We start from the raw sequence: 17,645 nt of genomic DNA, 5'->3' as shown, positions 1-17,645 counted from the left end.
GGGGAGAGGAGGTCACAGTGACATTAGGGGTTAGGGGGTGGGATTGTCAAGGTCAGGGGATCGTGATATTGTGGGAGGGATATGAATGGTCACTGTCAAAGGGTCATGGAACCAGGAGAGGTGTGTCACTGTCATTAACACCATGAAGGGGAAGGGGAAAGGGAGGGAAGGGAGGGAGGGAGGAGAAGGAGGGGGGAGACAGTTAAGGATACAGTCACTCAACGCTAACTGGAAGCTTGTTCACCAGTCTATCATCAACTGAGTGTCGAGGCAGGCAGACAGGATGCTGGTGGGCTAACATCCTGCTGCTATGTTGTTGATCTTCTCTGCTGGTGATTTACAAAAAAGGAGGACCACCTGAACATTAGCCCCCCACCCACCCCACCTCCTCCAGGCTTATCGGTAAAACAAGAAGTCTAAACAGAATGATTCCTATTGGTCAAATCTCAAGTATGTCTAAACAGAATGATCTCCTATTGGTCAAATCTTAAGTATGCCCAAACAGAATGATCTCCTATTGTCAAATCTTAAGTATGTCTAAACAGAATGATCTCCTATTGGTCAAATCTCAAGATGTCTAAACAGAATGATCTCCTATTGGTCAAATCTTAAGTATATCTCAACAGAACGATCTCCTATTGGTCAAATCTTAAAATGTCTAAACAGAACGATCCCTATTGGTCAAATCTTAAAATGTCTAAACAACCTGTCAAATCAAACAAACGAACGATCTCCTATTGGTCAAATCTTGTATGTTAAAACAGAATGATCTCCTATTGGTCAAATCTTAAGTATGTCTAAACAGAATGATCTCCTATTGGTCAAATCTTAAGTATGTCTAAACAGAATGATCTCCTATTGGTCAAATCTTAAGTATGTCTAAACAGAATGATCTCCTATTGGTCAAATCTTAAGTATGTCTAAACAGAATGATCTCCTATTGGTCAAATCTTAAGTATGTCTATTTAATTCTATATTTCTCAACACAGTGAAACCTCAGGAGAAATTAGATGGGTATAGTTATTAGATATATTCAGTGATGAGCTAACTCATGTGATACACACCGACAGACAGACAGACAGACAGACAGACAGACAGATAACAGATAGATATATAGATAGATAGACAAAATAGATAGATAGATAAATGAGATAGAAAGATAGATAGATAGATAGATAGATAGATAGATAGACAGATAGATAGATAGATAGATAGATAGATAGACAGAAATAAAATTTTATAATATCGTCATACAAGTATACAATTGATTCACCTTGTAAACAATCCAGGTAAACAACATACAAAGACTGCAGGTATACAAATAACATACCAAGGCAATGCAGGTATACAAACAATAGTAAACAGTGTGGCAGTAGAACCAAGGTTACAGACTTTAAATAAACAAATAATAAATATAAAAAACAAAAGATTCACTAGCGTATACAGTTTCACCCTCCATATCAACATTGGTTTAGTGAGCTGCAGAAACATTTTTTTGGCTAGAATAAAAAATACACAAGACTCTGTGTCTGTGTGTGTGTGTGTGTGTGTGTGTGTACCCAGTATCTTGTACGTGTGTGTGTGTGTGTGTGTGCCCAGGGTTGTCTTGTACGTGTTGTGTGTGTGTGCCCAGTGTCTTTACGTGTGTGTGTGTGTCTGTGGTGTGTGTGTGACCCAGGTTATTACGTGTTGTGTGTGTTGTTGTGTGCCAGGTAGCTGTGTGTGTGTGTGTGTGCCAGTTATCTTTACGTGTGTGTGTGTCACCCACCCCAGTTGTGTGTGTGTGTGTGTGTGTACCCAGGGTTATCTTGTACGTGTGCGTGTGTGTGTGTGTGTACCCAGGTTAGTTCACACCCCAATCTTACGTGTGTGTGTTGTCCGTTAGTCTTGTACGTGTGTGTGTGTGTGTATCCTGGATTAGTCTTGTACGTGTGTTGTGTGTGTGTGTGTACCCTGGATTAGTCTTGTACGTGTGTGTGTGTGTGTGTGTGTGTACCCTGGTTGTCTTTACATGTGTCCAGTGTACTCTAGTGTACCTTACGACATGAAAGAAAATGGGGGTAAACACTGAACCACATACTCGTACACACACTCAGACACTCAACCCACACACTCGAAACAATAAACCACACACTCAAATACTGAATAACATAATCAAACAATGTATAATAACACACCCAAACACTGTATAACACACCCAAACACTGTATAACACACTCAAACACAGAACCACACACTCAAACAACACACACAATAAATTCAGTAAGCATTTTGGTATTACTTATAGATAAACTTAGTGGTAAGTATATTCCCCACACACTTCAAGTAGAATAAACAAGGGGGGAGGGGGGTGTGAATCTACAGCTGATCTGGGTTTCTTTATTTACAAATTTCGTCGCAAATATAAGAAGTACACATTGTAAGAGCTAAAAATACCAATAAATGGGAAATATGAGAGAAATGCAATGGATAACTAAAACAAAAACAAATGAACAATGAGCAATAATTATCCATTTAATAAAGACTGTGGGGAGTCATTATACATAAATTTCGTTATACAGTCACTCATAAAATTATCAGTACTTGGGGTGACTGATGAATTTCAGAATGAACACTGCGATTCCCATTGTCTCGGTAGGGTTGTCAAAATCCTTCGGCCGTTGTGTTATATTTTCTCAACACAATTTGTATAAATAATTTTTTGGGGGGTGTACATATAATTAATACACAAAATAAAAGGCAATCTAATGATAAAGGAGGAATTATAAGACAACATGCAACGGAGAAAGTAGTCAAGAACCAAACAGAATGCGAACCTACCTGGCGAGTTGGCGGGAAGACAGAAGCTCCCAGCTGCTCAAAATATTCCAACGCTCGACAAATTCTCTCTCTCTCTCTCTCTCTCTCTCTCTCTCTCTCTCTTTCTCTCTCTCTCTCTCTCTCTCTCTCTTGTATTTTTACGCCTGCAGGAGGGAGGGGGAGGGAGAGAGGGAGGGGAGGGGAAGGAGGGAACTCACACACTGATGGTAGAGTAACAGAGGCAAGTCAGATGGTCACTCGGTCACTCTCAGGGAATGAAACTCTGAGCTAGAGAGTGGCGGGGCATCAAGGTCGTTTACAACTGCTGGGAGTATATTTTTAGGGAGGAACATCCCAGCTATAGTACAGTACCAGTACCTCACCCACCACCACCACCACTTAGTACCTCACCCACCTCCACCACCACTACCACCACGTAGTACCTCACCCACCACGTAGTACCTCACCCACCACCACCACCACAACGTAGTACCTCACCCACCACCACCACCACCTAGTTCACCCACCTCCACCACCACTACCACCACGTAGTACCTCACCCACCACCTAGTACCTCACCCACAACCACCACCACCACCACCTAGTACCTCACCCACAACCACCACCACCACCACCATTACCACCACCAACAACACTACCAGGACCCACAATCACTTGGTGGATTTTCCTCGTAATTGAAGACATTTTTGAACGTATCTTACGGACCAACTTGAGTTAAAAATAATAAAAAATTATTGTGTATCTGCACCCACAGTAAACATAACGTAACCTAATCCAACGTAACCTAATCCAACGTAACCTAACCTAACCTAACCTAACCCAACGTAACCTAACCCAAAGTAACCTAACCCAACGTAACCGAACCCAACGTAACCTAACCCAACGTAACCTAACCCAACGTAACCTAACCTAACGTAACCTAACCCAACGTAACCTAACCTAACGTGAACTAACCTAACCTAAACTAACTTAACCTAACCCCCTAGGTAGCGTTCTGGTGTTTAATGATCGGGTGAAACAAGCTGAAGGGGGGCTAATCTTCAGGTGATCCCAAATATGCATGGAAGTTATCAGATCCGAGTTGTTTATGCGTGACGTCATACCATCTTGAATACGACAGAACTAATTATATTGGCAAATTACCTGGAATTACCTGGTCACATACAGAGGTCCGGATGATTCTCTCCAGCTATATTCTTAAACGACCTTATTAAAATCCTTTCTCGTAATTAAAAATGTAAAAACGAATATAATTGGTAAACTTTAGCCAAAATATAGAACTAATTCCCCAAGACGGTTTTAAAATTACAGTGAAACCTCCATATAACGGACTTAACTCTCCATATAATCAGTAAGATGGGGATTTCATATCTAACGGACCCTCATATAACGGACTTTCAACTCTATATACTTGATGGATGTTTCATATCTAATATACCCTCAATATAACGGATTTTCCTCTCCATATAGTCCGTTAAATGGAGGTTTCACTATTGATATTTTCACTTAACATTAGTCATTCAACAAATCTAATGCTGATAATCTTTCCCTAAAAATTATTGGCTTCCTATAACTGTATTGTTTAAATGTATTATGTATCTGCATGAAGGGCGTATCCAGGAATTATGTTTGGTGGGGTTTAAAGGGAGTAAGAGGGCGAGTTACAGTTGTGTAGGGGGATGAGGGGAGAAGGGCGTTGAAGTATCCCCCTCCTGAGAACATTTTGAAAAGTTTGACCGATTTCAGGGTGTTTTGACGCTACATGTTTCACTAAGTTTATTATCCCAAGCAAGTTAACACTGGGCAGTACCCTCGTAACATGAGCTATGAACCACATCACCCACCTGGTTTTAGACAGTTGTTCACTACTGGAGATGATCACAAGATGAGTGAGTCACATCCCAAGCTCCATCCATAACTTGTTCCTCCCCTCATCTATCTACCAACCAATCACAGGCCTTCACCAGCTCTACGTTTATTTCCATTCTATTTAAGAAAAACTATTTACTACATTTGTACATTATAGTTAGATAATAATTTAAGAGCGTTTGATGAGTTTTCCTAAACGTTCATCATTAAAACATTATGGTTAATATATTTGTACATTTAACCAAATATCCCGACTTATGTAAATTCACAACGCAATTATGAATTCGTGACTGAGTAGAAATATTGTGGAATTATGGGAGCGGGTTCATCCCCCATAATCCCCCTCCCCCCAACATAAATACGACCTTAATTTGCAGTGTATAGTCTACAGTATACAGTATACATGTTATATACTTGCACTGTCTATATGCATGCTGGATCATAGTAAACTTGAATGATGACTGTACTGAATAAAAAACTATCTATCTATCTTGCTATCTATATATCTCATTCAACTAAACTGCAGGTAATGAGGCAAGATAATGAATACACTGTTAAGTGAACTTAGACACTATTATTAGCACCCAAACATCAGTAACTACGAACATTAATGATTAAATAAAGACTGACATTATGTAACAGCAACAAAAAAAATGGAACGAGAGTTATTAAAGAAAACAATTCAACGTTCTTATCTAAGACACCAGGAATAGCTCAAATAAACGTCACAAACAATAATGTTACGTGTTAAATAAAGGCTACAATAATAATAATAATAATAATAATAATAATAATAATAATAATAATAATAATAATAATAATAATAATAATAATAATAATGCCACCGGCCAATTCCCAACATTACCATCACCTGCCCCCACCAAACATTCCCTCCCATCTCAACATTGTATTATAACCCAAGTGAGACATTCTTACACGCTACTTGGCGCTTCTCACCAGCAGAATGTGATGCCCTGACACAACGTTTATTTTAAGCATGAAAGACAACAGTTCGATATGGGGGTATTCTTTTTAGTCCCTCTGTCTGGCTACACTGATAAATAACATTCAGGTTTAATTTACCATAAACAGGAGTTTACGTCATTGTGGATGGGTGGATGGGTGGGTGGGTGGGTAGAGGGAGAAGTCTAGTTGTATGACTGTAAAGCACTTTATCGCCAACACCATTGCACTACACCCGTCACCACCACCACTATCACTACTACTACTGCCGTTGTCACTATTACCTCCACCACTACTACACCACCGTCGCTACCACCACCACCGACCTACCTCGCTCCTCCACTACCTTTGGCAAACACTCAGCATGCATCTTTTTCTTTTCTTTTCTTTTTAAAGCTTTCTGACAACGTTAAGAGTTTTCTGCATTATTGTCCAACTAAGATGGCTCATTTCAAGGTATTTTTTCTTATGATTTTCAACGTTTTCTCGTATTTGTATTATCAAGAGCGTCGTATTCTTAGTATCAATTGTAACGAGGATTTATTTTCTCTAACAATACATTATCATGACTGTGGCGGGAAATACCTTGCCTGGCCACCCGTGTGTGTGTTCACCATCACCTGAGATGATAAAAGTTCTCAAGGGAGTACAACCACCGTGCACACTCACCGGGAGGTTTAATAGACAATGGGGGGTGTGGGGGGTTGATATATACCCAAAGTTTAGGATGGAGGGAGGTGGGCAGCAGCAGCTCGGTATAGTCTAGCCTGCCCCGTTCACCACCGCTGGCACCATGGGGGAGATGAGCCAGCCCTGTATGCCAGCCTGCCCGTACCCAGAACCGTTCACACACACACTGAACCACAGCCAACCAGCCAGGCCCTCTCCCTCTCTCTCTCTCTCGTCCGCCAGCCCGCCTGCCTGCCCCGCCGAGACGTGCCCACTCACCACTACCACCAGCGTCTTACACACACACACACACACACACACACACACACACACACACACACACTTAATAACACTGCCTCACTCACACACCAAATCACCCGTCACTTACACCCTTACACCCCCACCATGATCGCAAAACAAATCTAATTACAATATATTCATTGTTTTTCAACATTCTGAACTTGTTTGAATTTGGGGACGATCTAGTACATATACAATTTACATTATACAAATTAATAAGGAACAGCATTATCACGAACCCAATTAATCTAACCTAACCCGACATAACCTACATTAATCTAACCTAGCCCAACCTATCCAAATCAACCTAACCCAACCTACATTGATCTAACCTAACATAATTTTAATAAAGTTTCGAGGTTTTCAGATAGTCAATAACGTCTTAGAAAAACAGTAAATTAATGCACTAATACCCATAACTATAAAACAACAACCAAAACTCACCACAACCACAACCAAAACTCACAACCACAACCAAAAACTCACCACAACCACAACCAAAACGCACCACAACCACCACCACCACCACCGAAAAAAAATCAGTTCATCTTCTATCAACCAGCTCATGGATTCAATTTTCCCCACAGAGGTGGAGTTTGACACGCGGGGAATCCTAAGTTATTGTGAGTGGAAAATAATGAGGACTCGACACCACTACACACACCAGATGAATTGATACTCCAACCACAAGTTTAGTACGTCTTATTTTTGTTTTTAATGAGGGAGACAGGTAGTGGGTGTTGCGTTAGGTCACTTCATTGACTGCCCCTCCTGACATGGCTGATGGAGTTGTTTTGCACGTGAGGGGGGGGGATGTTTTGGCTTGGAACATGGAGATATAATACTTAGTAAGGTGGTCACTGTATAGGGTGGCCACTAGCTTAAGATGGCCACTAGCGTAAGGTGACCACTAGCGTGTGGTGGCCACTGGCGTATGGTGGCCACTAGCGCAAGATGGCCACTACTGGCGTAAGATGGCCACTAGCGTAAAATAGCCATACAGACAGGTCAAATACAAACCTTATATCTGACACCTTTTTGTAGCAGAGAAGCACCACAACAAACACATATACATATTTAATCTCTATTTAATATACTGTACAATAAAACTTTGAAAATATATAATAAAAACTCTGAATGTACAAAAATTCAAACGTTGGTAAAACAGTTGAATATTGATGTAGCAAAACACAAAGGGGAAAAAATAAACCAACGTCTGACATTTCGGTCTAGTTTGTGAGGTGTCGTTTTCTATGATAATTTGTTGGTGGTAGCTGAGTCAGTCCGCCAGTCAGTTAGTCAGTCAGTAAGTCAGCTAGTTAAGGCCCGTCCACACGATCGAGCAGTACCCGCCGGGCACGCACTAAATACCAGTTATCGGGCAAAATTGGTGGGCAAACCACCGGATTGCCCGTGCCCGTCGTTGAGCGAACCTTCTCGAATTCCCCAGCCTACGCCTCCAGCACCGCCCACGGAGCGGGGGTCAACTATCTATCCACGCCTACCCCCGCCTTATAAGGCCTGACACCACTGTGACCACCCTCTTTTCTACCCAGTGCCACCAGCAAGTAACACCTCCTCCTCCGCGCCAGCCTGGCGGCTCCCGCTCCCGCCGGCGACCTTGGCGTCCCTCAAGCCGTGTGTCCCTCCTCTGGGCACCCTCACCACCCAGCTCTCTCTACTCAACGCTTATTACCATGCTACCTACCCAGCAACAAGCTACATTGTACATCCAATACAATATGTATACAGTGAGCACATTGTGAGCTCCCTTTCTCCATCCCATCCTGAGTGTGAACCAATATCTCATAACCCTACAGTCCGCCTGCCTGGTGGTTTGCTGTGGAGCAACAACTCTGCCAGACAAACGATAAAACCGGAAAACCGACATTCCTATAATATTGTCACTAATATTCAACATTACACAAGCCTGCAATACAAGACACGTGTTATTATTGGAACCTCACGTGACTCAAAAACAGCTGATCACTACACCACCGCTGACCGCTGACCTCGGGGTCCTCAAGTCGGTGAGGTATGAACAGAACGTATGCTAGCATTTTGTTAAACCTGAGTTAAGTACTGCAATTGATTTACGTATATGTTCCCCGCTCGGTCCAGATGTCCAGTGTATAACCAAATACGCTTATGTAATGTACATTATTGGCGTGACACTAAACGGGAGATTGTTTATGTAATGAGGACATTCGTGTGGGTTCTTCGTTCCTGCCGCTCTCCTCACTCTAGTCCCATAGCTTCCTCTCTATGCATATCATATTTCTAACATTATTCAATGAATTTTTATGTACTAAAAATCTCACCTGCAGGTAATCTTCCTTGAATACTTCATACATGGCTTGACAAGTTGCAGGTATTATACGAGACAAACTTTGTAGGTGCACCCAGTTGAAAGATATATGAGCGAGCCTCTGCAGATATACTCTCCCTCATATTGGTATCCTGTTTGTTTGTTTTTTTTATATATGGTTCCACTTACGCTAGAAGTTTGTAAAAGGTGTTGGGGTCCATTCTCATGTAATTGGTGAAGTCTTGCTAATGTCCGCCGAGCACTGATCGATCGTGTGGATGGGCTTTAAGTTATTTTCTGTCAGTTGGTTAGTTAGTCAAGTTATTTTTTCTATCAATTTGTTAGTTAGTCTATCAGTGTCAGCTAGTCGTTATTTTCTGAATCAGTCAGTCAATCAATTATTTAGTAAAATTCGTCAGTCAATTTTAGTTAATCAACCAGTCAGTCATTTAGTCATTCAAATATAGTTATTAGTCAGTCAGGTAATTAATCGGTCATATCAGCCAATCAATTCGACCAGTCATTAGTCAAGTCACTCACTCATTTATCCAGTTAAATCACTTAAAAATACAAAAAGCTGGTAGATATTACTTACAAACTGCTCTCTAAGTGTTATTTATAAGTGAGCGTACATCTAGACGCACTTAACAGCTCAGCAGCACACCAAAACGCCCGTAAAATAGAAGGGAAAGTCATCATTGTGACCGTCAGCCTATGGAGTGAATCTTCCCGCCAACCCGTCAACTGAGATCTTATATTACTTGTCTTAATTATGCGGTGTTAATAAATATATCTATAATTCTTTTGTTATTATAGATTAATGAACATTTGATTATTATAGATTAATGAACATTTGATTATTGCAACTATAAATTAATTGGTTATAAATTGATAACTAAGTCAGTCAATTGAGACTCTGTACAATGCTATCTTCCCATATGCAATTATGAATATATTTCTGCTTTATTGACGTTTATAAGCATTCAATTAATAGATTTTATGGTTATTTTACTAATTATATATCTATATCTCCACCCACGCAATATTTTTACCAAACTCAAATGTAATGGTTGCTGGTAACTAGATAATATAAAGGGATTCTTTTTTCATTATTTCAACCTAATTTTGCCATTTATCAGTTTACCAGCCAGACATTCGTGTAGTTGGATTGTTACTTACTGTTTTCCTTCATTTTCATCTTTATTGTCCTGTGTAAACTTGTCATACAGGTTTACAACTGGACAGGTATGCATGTAAACTATGCATGTTTATATACAATGTAGGTACACAATTCAACATGTATTGTCTATACAGTATAGTATATACATACATGTCGAACTGTATACTTAGTGTCTATATACATTCTGAATTGTATACCGACATTGTCTACAAACATGTTGAACTATATACCTACATTGTCAATACAGATTACATGTTGAACTACAGTACTATAAATACCTGCATTGTCTATATACCTGTACATACCAAACCAATTGTAAACTTATATGATGATTTCACCAAATAAATAAATAAATATCTACTCTCAAAATATCTCAAGTGTTGCAACTGTTTCCCTCAATCCAACACTGTTGATAGTGTAAATCTTTTAACAGGAGCCGTGGGTAATGAACAAACATAATCAAGCTGCCGTAATCATGTAGTAATGCTCATATTTGTAATTCAGATTAAATATTTTTTTTTTATACTGTGTGAGATATTAATGTAATATTTTAAATTCTCCTGAGGTAGTTACAGTACAGTATATTGTACCTGTTTTGGATGTGTGTTACTATTTGCTGCATTCTTGTTTTGTATCAATCTCTCTCCTTGTACAAGATACACACACAAAAAATACTTTCAACAAAACACACATAATAATTCACGAACATTAAAACTGGAGGCAGTGGAGGATAATAAGTGTACCAGACAAACAATACTTTCATTACATTATTCACGACATACAGTAGATGACGAGTCACATTCTCACACAAAAGTATACAATATCTACTGATCATCACAGATATGGAATTTAAGTGGCCCTGACCGGTGACTGGCTGTGAAAACCTTAGTATATACGTAAGCACCTTCTTCATCACCACTGTGCTGGTGGCGATTCTCTTGTAGTAAAAGCCATAATAGTCAAGTGAATTTCTAAGCCTGGTGGTATGACATACTACTCCATTGTCCGTACTTTTAGTTGACTGGTCAGTTCAACCACTTCTAACTTGACCCCAAAACACTGCTTATTAGCCAATGAGTGGGAATTAACTCCTTGGCTTTGGTTAAAGTCGTATGACATTTTGTAATTACACGGTACAGTACTGTTTGAATTGCCACACAGGCCTGGCTAGATTATGTTGCCAAGTAAGCATTAATCTTTCATTTGTTCACACATGTCAGCCTCCCAATCTTCCTTCTCAGTTGTTGTAATACAAGGATCTCGCCCTTGGACTTCATGCACTTCGTCACGTGTTTCTGACTCCCATCAACAGATCTGTGATCAATTACCAGAGGCAACAATAATACAGTAATTATAAATAGTGTAGAATGCTACTAAATACTAATACTACAATAAAACAAGTGACCTGTACAGTACCAAATACTGCCTACAAATTAGTATTGTCTACCTTGTCCTGCCAACCTCACCTCGAGTCACACACACACTACCTGACGTGCATTCTCGGCTCTTCCTATCTCCTGCTTATATCATGCATGAACAGTTTGTACTAAATTTTTCCAAATACTGTATACCCTCATAAGGGGGGTATGCCTACCATAGCCTGGTGTCTGGGATTAAAAGAAACACAATTAAACAAAATATTCCTGAAGTTGTCTTCTTGGGTACAGGTGATACCAAATCTAAGAGAAAAAGCAACAAAATGAATCTCTGGTCACATAACTGAGTGTACAATAATACACACACCACAAGACTCACTTCCTCAAAACTTTGTCAGTATAGGATACCTAATGAAAGAGGAGTTACTTGGCTTAGCTTTTAAATGGAAGTTCAAGGCTGTACAGCACATTACATAATTATCACGGCCAGCTTGTACGGAATTATCTTTGGAAGCTGAACCACAACAAAGCCCTTCCTTGGTAAGCAGTGTTTTCTGAGGCCAAGACCTTACTGGGAGTTGTAATACTGTATCAAAAATTTACTCTTCAGTTCCGTATTTAGTCAGTTTCATTCAAATTATCATAATAATATACAAATGTAATCTATAATAAGATTAAGAGGCTTAAAGCTTACATGAAGTTCTATGTACATATTAATTTCTAATGGAATTCCTTGTCACATTGTGCTCTATCTACAGTTTCCGTTTCTCTGCCATCTTGGCTGCAGCTTTCTTCTTCATTAAGTGCATCCTCCTCTCTGCCGAGATCATCGAGTTAGACGGTGCAGACGACTTCCCTGATGACGATGACGTTGATGAGGAAGACGATGACTTGCTGGTTCCATTACTGTTGCCGCCACTGTTGTTGGAGCCTGAAAGGTGACTGTGTTAGACAATACAGGTATCTACCTTTTAATTCTAATTATTAATATCAGTACTGTACTAGTTACCGGCTTACCAGCCATTTAGATGGTTGGTCATTCTTTCTTACTTTGTTCTGACCTTTATTGTCCAGTATTAGTACAGGAGGAAACCAAAATACCCAGAGAAAGCCTGCCATGTTTAGTAGTGCCCCACTAGATAACACCCTTCTCACATGTGACCTGGGCCGGAAATTGAACCCAGAACACAATATCCAATCCACCCAAAATTCACAATCGTAACGGTGACCCTCATAGTACAACTCAATTACTCACTACATGTCTACCATCTGTTTCTGTAGACAATGTTTCAATAAATAGATTATTATAGTCTAAGAGTCCCCCCCCCTCATTCCCACAAGGCCATAACTCAGCAAGAAATCAAGAAGAAATATTGACTTTGAATTTACCTTTGATGATAATGATAATACAATAACAAGTCATGTTTACCAAAATCCAGGTCAGAAACTATTTACATGTACTGTATAAGTAGCATTATTTCATCATTACTGATTCAAAAAATCCAAACACATTTATTGAACAAACGTTAACAAAAATAATAAATAAGATTAATGATGTTGATAATGACAAATACATGAAGTAGCCAGTGATGATGATGATGATGTTGGTACTGTAAATATAATAATGATAACTGTGCTGAAGGTCAGATAAAAAAAAGACTTGTAATTGCACAAAATACGACAATTTAGAAAAATACTGACAGCAGTGCACTCCGCAATAAATGAATCACCACCACTGCCATATAATCTGTATTTGGTCCACACTGCTGACCTTCTATCTCAAATTACTGTAGAGTGCGACAAAGATCACTTCTCCAACTGAGAAGTCACACCACAATAAAAGAACTTTACTTATCCTGTTGTTTTACCTAAACCCCTTCCTGAGGCAGATGACAAGTTAGTGAACGGCGAAGGACGAGAGAGACTCGGACCCTTGGTTGGCGAGGCCGTGGGTCGAGTGTGTGACCCTCCTGACTTCCCTCCACCTGACACGCTGGGCATTCCTCCACCACCGACCCCTCGGGTGCCAGTTATGCTACCACCTCCAGATGTGCTCATCATGGCGGTCTGTACAAAGGAAGTTTTCACAAATTAGGTCATTAATATTACACTGCTGTATTAAAGATTTTTTATACAGGTGGACAAATCCTCAGTCATGCCACAACACACTCCAAGGGTCAAAAGTGTGGACACTGATGACAGATGGTGTTGTCATTGTGGTATATCTGCCAGCCATGTTTTATTAAAATCTACCAACACCTGTTAAGTTCTCATGTCCACAACTCCCAGAAATATGCACAAAAAATTATCATTCCAATATCTCCTCTGATGATGGCAGGGAATACAGCACTCTGTTAAGCCAGACAAACAAATGATTGTATAACTAAAGAAAATAATTTCATTTTTATATTACAGTAGCCTGAAGAAAAAATGAACATTAACTTACACAAACTACAGCCTTGCTCTGATCCTCTACATCTTAGGACCATTTGACAACTCAGTCTCCACCTCACAACCTTCACCAGCGTCAACATCTTTACATAACTCACACATACTACAGTACAGTATAACCTTCACAAACAACCCATTATGTTTAATATAACCCAATTATGAGTGATGACAAAGGGCACAGCAACTCAGAAACATGATCATAAAAATGTTTCTATTAACTAACAACTGTATCTTACCAGTTTCTTCAGCGTCTTGGTACACTTGGCACAGTACCACACAAGACGAGGGTCATTAACATCTTGGTCGGTGACAGGTGGCTTGTGGCACTCTTGATGATACAGGGAGTGGCATTCCTGGCACTCCACCAGTCGATTACGTGGCGACACCTCAAAGCTCCTGCAAAATAGGGAAGGATTCTTAGATAGATCAGCAGCAGCGGGAGTAAATGAATGACAACAAAAAATTTAAAAGTCAAATAAATTTACAAAAAAAGTGTAAAATATTCAAATACATTTACAAAAGGCATAAAATATAAAATACACTTATCAACTTGTTCCGACAGTCTTACCATAATGACTCCACTAGCGGGAGATGCCATGACACCATATCCAATAACACAACTTAGGTTACAATCTCACCGACAGTATGTAACTCCAACACTTTATTATCACAGAAAATAAGAAAATCTAAGAATAAAATATAAACTTTCATATAATCAAGTACTTTTATTTAATCAAATAATAAAATATAATAAACTTTATAAAAATTTTATTTATAAACTGAAGTAGAACTCATTAACTGACAGAGAAAATGCTGACTCACTTGCACACTGTACAGTTGACCTCGTCCATAATCTCCATGGCCAGGTCGTTCATCTCTGTGTCTGAGTCACTCTCGTCGGACTTCCGGCTCCGTGAAGAACTCTCAGACTTAACGGAGGGAGTGGGTGAGGGGGTGTGGGACTTGAACGCACTCGGTGAATCTAATCGTGGCCTCTTGGGCATTACCATCTCATCGTCGCGCATCTGTCATGACAAAAGAGGTACAGTACATACATTATGAACTTAACCCCTTCACTACGGGGATGCCACGTTTAATATTTTATTTTACTAATACCAGACAATTTTATTCAATTCAGAGGTGGGCCCATACACAAGGGGTTAATTAAGACTACAGTACTCATGTAATACACTGTACTTGCTTGTTCATAATACTGTACTGTATATATATTTGAGGTAAAGTGAAAAGAATATCCATGAAAGGTACAGTTATTGACTTTTTCACCTAAGTTATTTATATTTCCATTTGCATGAAACCGTAAAAACAATTAAAGGTGTCTGATACTTCTGCCCTTAACAAGTTTTATATTAATTTAATTATTACATTATTTACACTCCATAAAGCCCTGTGGGAAGGACCCCAACACCTCCCTGTACTGTAACACTAGTAACTGTTGCTGGCAAACTGTGACTTACACTCAGTTTTCGCTCCATATCCTTCTTGATTTCTTCTCTCTTGGAGAACGAGACAGGTATGGGACTGCCAGGTTTTGATCGAGGTATTGGAGATTCTCGTCGAAGACTGAACGGATCCTGTTAAAATTTAATATGTGCTTAAAAGTTGGTAGAGCTTGTGTAGACAGGTATCTCATCTCTGAATAATTTAGTACAAAGCCACCATAGTTGTCTTAAGGAAATTGGCATTTAGCACCATGAATTTAAAGTTGTGCCAAAAATCAAACTAAGAATGGAGAGTCAATGATTGGAAGACACTCCAGAGTGAGACACAAGGCTGGTGGAGCCTCAGATCAATTTACTATCATCAACTTGAAATGATTTGAGATTATTTACACCTCATCAACCTCCTTCCACCTCCTCCTGTCCTCAGTGGTCCACACCTATGATGCCACAGCCTGGCTCACCACCACCCAATTTGCACCAAAAAACTGGCCAATACACCATCACAACCACAGCATTTGTCACTACAACCACCTTTTGCATCACAACAACAACTAAGGCTCAGCAGTTGCCAGTTACTCTCCGCATTTAAAGGATTAAGAGGTATTCAAGCTCCTACATAATATAGCTGGGGTATCTGCCTATACAAGCACTTTATTTCAAGTAAAGTAATAACATAATCCCCACAAAATATAAACTAACAATTAAATAATTCTCATTTTATACAAGAAAACAAGAGTATAATAACAAAATATTTCATCACGACCTTCACCTTGTTCATGGGCGGTATGGTCTTCCCCTGCCGCTGTCTGACCGCATCGTCAACAATAGCCTTCAGCTGGTCTAGAGAGTCCCGGCTGCGTGAATGAAGAAGACGGAGACCTCGACGGAACAACGGATCCAACTCCAGATTGGCCATGTCTGTACTCGACTTACACACAAGTACTGAAAAAGAAAAATATACACATAATTATCAAACATTAACTGTATCTAAGGACCAGTAATGCAAGGTTGACAAGTCTCCACCCAATATAACAAAGTCTGAAGGGCCATAACTCTGGGAAATTATTACACACAATACTGATTACTGAACTCATTTGAAATCTTGCTGTGATATATCCACACACAAGCCTTTCTCTCCCACAAGAGGCAGAGATAATGATGGTAAAGTAGAGAAGTACGAACACTTATCCAACAAAAGAAACCTAACGTAACCTAACTAGATCAAACTTAAATTAACCTAACTTAACTCAACCTAACCTAACTAGACCTGACCTAACCTAACTTGTCCTAACCTAACTTAACCAGACCTAACTTAACCAGACCCAACCGAAACCAGACCTGACCTAACCAACCCTAACCTACCTTTTAGAAACAATAACCGGCCCCAGTTATGACACATCTGCCTTTAGAGCAAACATATACTGTATATTGAACCATATTTAAGGCAAGATATATTTTTCCATGTCATTCCTGAAATGCAAACCAAAGAGATATATGCCTCCAAGTTGTTAATACTGATATCTGGCGTGTTAATTTGCATAATGGTACAGTATATACACTTAAAGACCTTAGTTGTTAAAAAGACTGACCTTTTAACATCAATTAGCAGTCCTGTCTTGTCACGTCCCAGTCTGACCTAATTAACACGAATCAAGATAATCATGACATTGTTATCCCTATCTATCTACCTGTCTACTGATAACATATCTCCCAGGTAAAGGGTGACATTAATTAATAATATATACAGAGAGGGAAATCTTAGTAAAATTTATTTCCGTTCAAACACATGATTCTTGATTAAGTCATTTAGGCTCGTAATTTTACCTAACCTAATTTAATAAGTGTATCCCATTTATAGCATCAACTGTGTTTTACTTCCATGACAGCTGATGTAAATTATTATTTTATAGTAATATTTGATAAGTAATGGGTTAAGTCATTCATTACTACTCCAGGTACGAGATAATGTTTGAGTCAGTTGTGCTCGACCAACACCTTGTAAACAGATGTGTATAATTGATAAACGAATTATAGGGAATTACGACACTTCTCTGCTCCTTCTATGTCACCTCTCTCGTTAATTATACTTTATTCTACTGTTGTGTTGTAAGTATGAGTAGTATAAGTGTTCAGTAAACTTACAATTCATAGAAAAATCAGGAAGTCAGTCCCTTGGCTGCCACCTCACTCACTACTTGTTTACGTGTGGACGTCATCAAGACATCAACACTGAGGTGCGCATGCGTGGG

At 39.5% G+C, this 17,645-nt stretch overlaps 1 protein-coding gene and 1 long non-coding RNA gene across 3 annotated transcripts in view; both read right to left on the bottom strand.

Annotated features, from left to right (window-relative positions):
* Positions 1-6,579, bottom strand: part of LOC121855107 — a 223,269-nt gene extending 216,690 nt beyond the window's left edge. For both annotated transcript variants that reach the window (XR_006086715.1, XR_006086716.1), the window contains exon 1: positions 5,773-6,579. This is a non-coding gene — a long non-coding RNA (uncharacterized LOC121855107). The remainder of the gene's footprint in view (positions 1-5,772) is intronic.
* A 4,279-nt stretch (positions 6,580-10,858) lies between these two features.
* Positions 10,859-17,618, bottom strand: LOC121855111 (integrator complex subunit 12-like). Its single transcript, XM_042349966.1, has 7 exons — positions 17,539-17,618; positions 16,166-16,338; positions 15,412-15,528; positions 14,759-14,961; positions 14,173-14,332; positions 13,354-13,552; positions 10,859-12,416 (listed from the first exon to the last, which is right to left on the bottom strand). Exons 1-7 carry the CDS (start codon positions 17,543-17,545, stop codon positions 12,238-12,240), a joined length of 1,038 nt encoding a protein of 345 aa, XP_042205900.1. The 5' UTR covers positions 17,546-17,618; the 3' UTR covers positions 10,859-12,237.
* Between the last annotated feature and the right edge of the window lie 27 nt (positions 17,619-17,645).

The sequence above is a fragment of the Homarus americanus genome, unplaced genomic scaffold, assembly GCF_018991925.1.
Source record: "Homarus americanus isolate GMGI-L3 unplaced genomic scaffold, GMGI_Hamer_2.0 scaffold29465, whole genome shotgun sequence".
NCBI classification, from domain to species: domain Eukaryota; kingdom Metazoa; phylum Arthropoda; class Malacostraca; order Decapoda; family Nephropidae; genus Homarus; species Homarus americanus.
The sequence above is the reverse complement of the archived record's forward strand: the minus strand, read 5'-3'. Positions and strand labels throughout refer to the sequence as shown.